Here is a 3,637-nt window from a genome sequence, read left to right on the forward strand (position 1 = left end):
CGCTCGGCTCCGGCTCCTCCCCCGGGGGAGCGCGCGCTGTCTCCGCCCTCGCCTGGGAGCTGGGAGGCTGCGGGAGCCCGGCCGCAGTAGCCGCCTCAGCAGCTTCGTATCCGCCCCGTCTTCCTTGGCCGCCGCTGAGCCGCGCCCGGAGCTCGGCCGAGGAGGCTGCAGCCGCAGCCAGGAGCCCGCAGTCCGCCCCTGCAGCCCGCCGCCGCCCTCCAAGGGCGCCCCAGGCCGCGCCATGGTGAAGGTGACGTTCAACTCGGCTCTGGCCCAGAAGGAGGCCAAGAAAGACGAACCCAAGAGCAGCGAGGAGGCGCTCATCATCCCCCCCGACGCCGTTGCGGTGGACTGCAAGGTCCGAGGGCCGGGGCGGTCGGGGACTGGGTGCTTGGCCCCGCGGGGAGCGCTCTGCGCGGCTCCGCGCGGCCAAGTGGCGCGGGCACCCGGCGCAGGGCTTGGGGTCCCGAGAGAGCCGAGCTCTCCCTTTTTCTCAGGCTGCTGCCCCTTCTAGTCCCGCCGCAGCTTCTTTGTAAGAAAGTGCGTGTGCAGAAAGCGCTGCTTAACTCGGGGTCGGGGGCTTGGGAGGCCTGGAGAGAGAAGGATTAAAGAATGGTGCCGGGTTCGTGGTTGTTGGTGCCGTCAGGGGCATGTTCGTGGAGCTGGGACTAGCTTCGTTCGACCTGGGGACCAGCGACGACATGCAAAACAACAAAAACAACAACAGAGTTTGGCACTTCCTCTCAGTATAAATAATGTGCCTAAAATGGCTGACATCATTAGAATCCTAAACCTCTGTTGCTTCCTACTTTTCCTTTCTAGGCTGGACAGCACTTGGACTAAGTCCAGCTACTGTAAGCCTCATAATTTTAAAAGCATTTTCTTCTTTACTTTTTCCACGGCCCTTCGGTATTGGCAGGTGAACTTCATGGTGGGGTCTGTAGAGGAAAAGGAGCGAGTGAGGGGAGAAAGCAAGGTGACGACGGTCTCCTCAGAATAGGTTCTGGCTGTCGATTTTATAATTAAAACAAATATTGCCGGTAAATTACTATGTGGATATTAATATAAAACCGACAGTTGGCTTTTAAATTATATCAGCATCTTTATAGGACCCCTTAGGCTAAGTGAAACTGAACCTAAGAAACTTGTCCTACGTCCCTTAAACAATTATCTTATTTTACAGAATCCTCCCCTTTTAGCCTTAAGTAAAACCGAGTGGAACCACAATTGTGCTAACTTTCATTAGCATTTTTCAAGACTTTTATCAGTAGGGTAAACTTAGTTTTAACTTAAAAAAAAAATTGTGCGCAGATATGAGTAATAAGCGTTATTTTTTATATGGTCTAAGGACAATTAATACTGACAAATGGCCACTAATGTACTATAAAAATGTTTGAGAAGATAATGTTAATCTGGATATAAAAATGTTAGCCCGTACTTGTATTTGGAAGTGTTATAGTTAAAAACAAATGTCAGGGGTTGATTTTTAAATGACTGTCTTTCCTTGAAATAGGAACAGTGAACTGACCCCTAAAAGGATTCAGAGTTTGGGTGTTGATATTGTTTTCCTGAATCCATAGCAAACAGGGTTGGTCTTACAAGAAAATGTTTGGAATGCACAGAACCATAGTTCTAGTAGCAAATTATTATCTTAGCTTTATGTTTATCTAACATTCATTGTACCTGAAATAGGTTGATAGTCAGGTGCCCAGTCACATATATAGATAGATTTAAATTCTATTATATCTTTTTTAAAAAGTATAAACAAATATGACTCCTCCTATTAAAAAAATAGAGAAGGAGAAAGCATTTGGATGATGTCACTTCAAACAGCTTTTCTCTGTTCTGCTGTAGTGATGATTTGAAACGCTGCACAAAAATCAGAATTAATTTGCTGGGCAGCTTTAAATCCGACTTTTGACATTTTCTGTTGTTTCTGAAATGGTGACCCTATTTTCAGATCCCCAAAATTTCTCAATTTGAATTTTGTGGTCATAGGAGATGTAAAAACGTAACCATTTATAGCTCCGTGCTTTGTTTTCCATTTCTGTATCTTCAGATCCCCATATCCAAAGAAAAATACTGGAACTAAACTGTGAGAGCCAGAGTCTTCCTTTGTGACCACATAGTAGTCATGGATGCATGGGCAGATACAAAATGACTAATTCTTTTTCTAGCAATAAGCTCAAAAACTTCAGTGAGTGACAAAATAATTGCTCTACATTAAAGGTAGAATCACTTAATGGTAAATGAAAACCTTACTTTATAACAGTCATTTGTGAAAGAACTTCTGATTTCTTCATTTTGGAGCTTAGGCAGTGATTACATAATGCTCTCTGGCTCCTTGGGGTGAGTGTACAGTAACCGCGGAGTTTGCCTGGATTCTGCACAGAATCAGCTTTCTGGGGCATTTCCTTGCTTGGTTGAGAGGACCAAGTAAAGCTAGTTATGGACCAGAACTCCTGAACAGGTATTTTTAATACCTTTAACTCTCATAAGCTCACTGTTAACATAAAGACCAATGTTTCTAAAAATGCTCTGGTATCATCTGGGATTCTGGTTTAAAAATGCAGATTCTACTACCTTAGGCTTCAAGAATTCTATGACTCCAGTCAGCTGGCTTACGTAACAGGAGTTCCAGCACTTTTACACTGCTCTTGTCTTTTCTGTTTTTTGAGCTCTTCTCACGTCAGGGTGAGACCCTGGAAGCAGTTCCATTGCCCTATTTTTCAGTCTTGTCTTTTCAGTAACTATTAATCCAAGCAGCCATGTCTTTTGATTATATCATCTCAACCAGCTTGTTATTTTTTATTCTTTTCCTACATTTTCCCCTTATCTCTTTTCACCTTCCTCTACCTGTCCCAGTTGGCACAAAGCTCTTAGGGGTATAGAAACAGCAAAGAGTACAACCTGTGTTTTGTATAACAGAGGTGAATTTGAAATTATATGCATATTTTATGTTCTAGGTAGAAATTTATGTTTATGTCTATAACTTTGAACTTTGCAAAATTGTTATATATGTACAAATATCAAAGGATGTGCTTAATGTACTGTGTCAGAAGCCCCAGTTTTGTCATTACTTAACTGTTTGATCTTGGGCTTAAGTTTTTGGTTTTCCTTATCTGTAAGATGAGAGGGTAGGACCAAATGGTCTGTAAAAACTTCCAGTTTTAAAAGTCTACAAAGATGCTATATTTGGCAGGAATTAAATTGTTTTCATTGTAAAAAATTAACAACTACCTCCTCACCCTAACTGGACTGTTCCCTTTCTTCCTCCCCATGTCTAGCATGTTACATTCCTTCCTCATATTAATTAGCAGTGGGTTAAAGAGAAAGGAGATGGATAGAGGTATTATGTAATAAGTCAAAATATTCATTTTAGGCTACCTCACTGTAGAACAGTAGTTGTCAACAACTCATATTGTTGTAATGCCTAATTAAGAAACATCTTTCTCAATATCCAACCTGAAAAGCTAGTTTGCTTCAGGTAAGTATTTCTGCAAGGCATTTTGCTGATAGTGTTGCCTCTTTACCCCATATTGTAGTTATAGACTTTACTAAAAGGAGGAGAAAAGTAAAGTGTTTGTGTGTAGGGGAGAAGATGGGAGCATGAGAAAAAGTGAAGGACTGCTAACCC

At 42.6% G+C, this 3,637-nt stretch overlaps 1 protein-coding gene across 1 annotated transcript in view; it reads left to right on the forward strand.

Annotated features, from left to right (window-relative positions):
• Window positions 1–48: 48 nt before the first annotated feature.
• The window catches only part of ITM2B (integral membrane protein 2B), a 26,374-nt gene continuing 22,785 nt past the window's right edge, over window positions 49–3,637 (forward strand). The window contains exon 1 of the mRNA XM_011372031.2: window positions 49–358. Coding sequence (XP_011370333.1) covers window positions 242–358 — 117 coding nt within the window. The 5' untranslated portion in view covers window positions 49–241. The remainder of the gene's footprint in view (window positions 359–3,637) is intronic.

Source organism: Pteropus vampyrus, unplaced genomic scaffold (assembly GCF_000151845.1).
Source record: "Pteropus vampyrus isolate Shadow unplaced genomic scaffold, Pvam_2.0 Scaffold198, whole genome shotgun sequence".
In the NCBI taxonomy this organism is placed as follows: domain Eukaryota; kingdom Metazoa; phylum Chordata; class Mammalia; order Chiroptera; family Pteropodidae; genus Pteropus; species Pteropus vampyrus.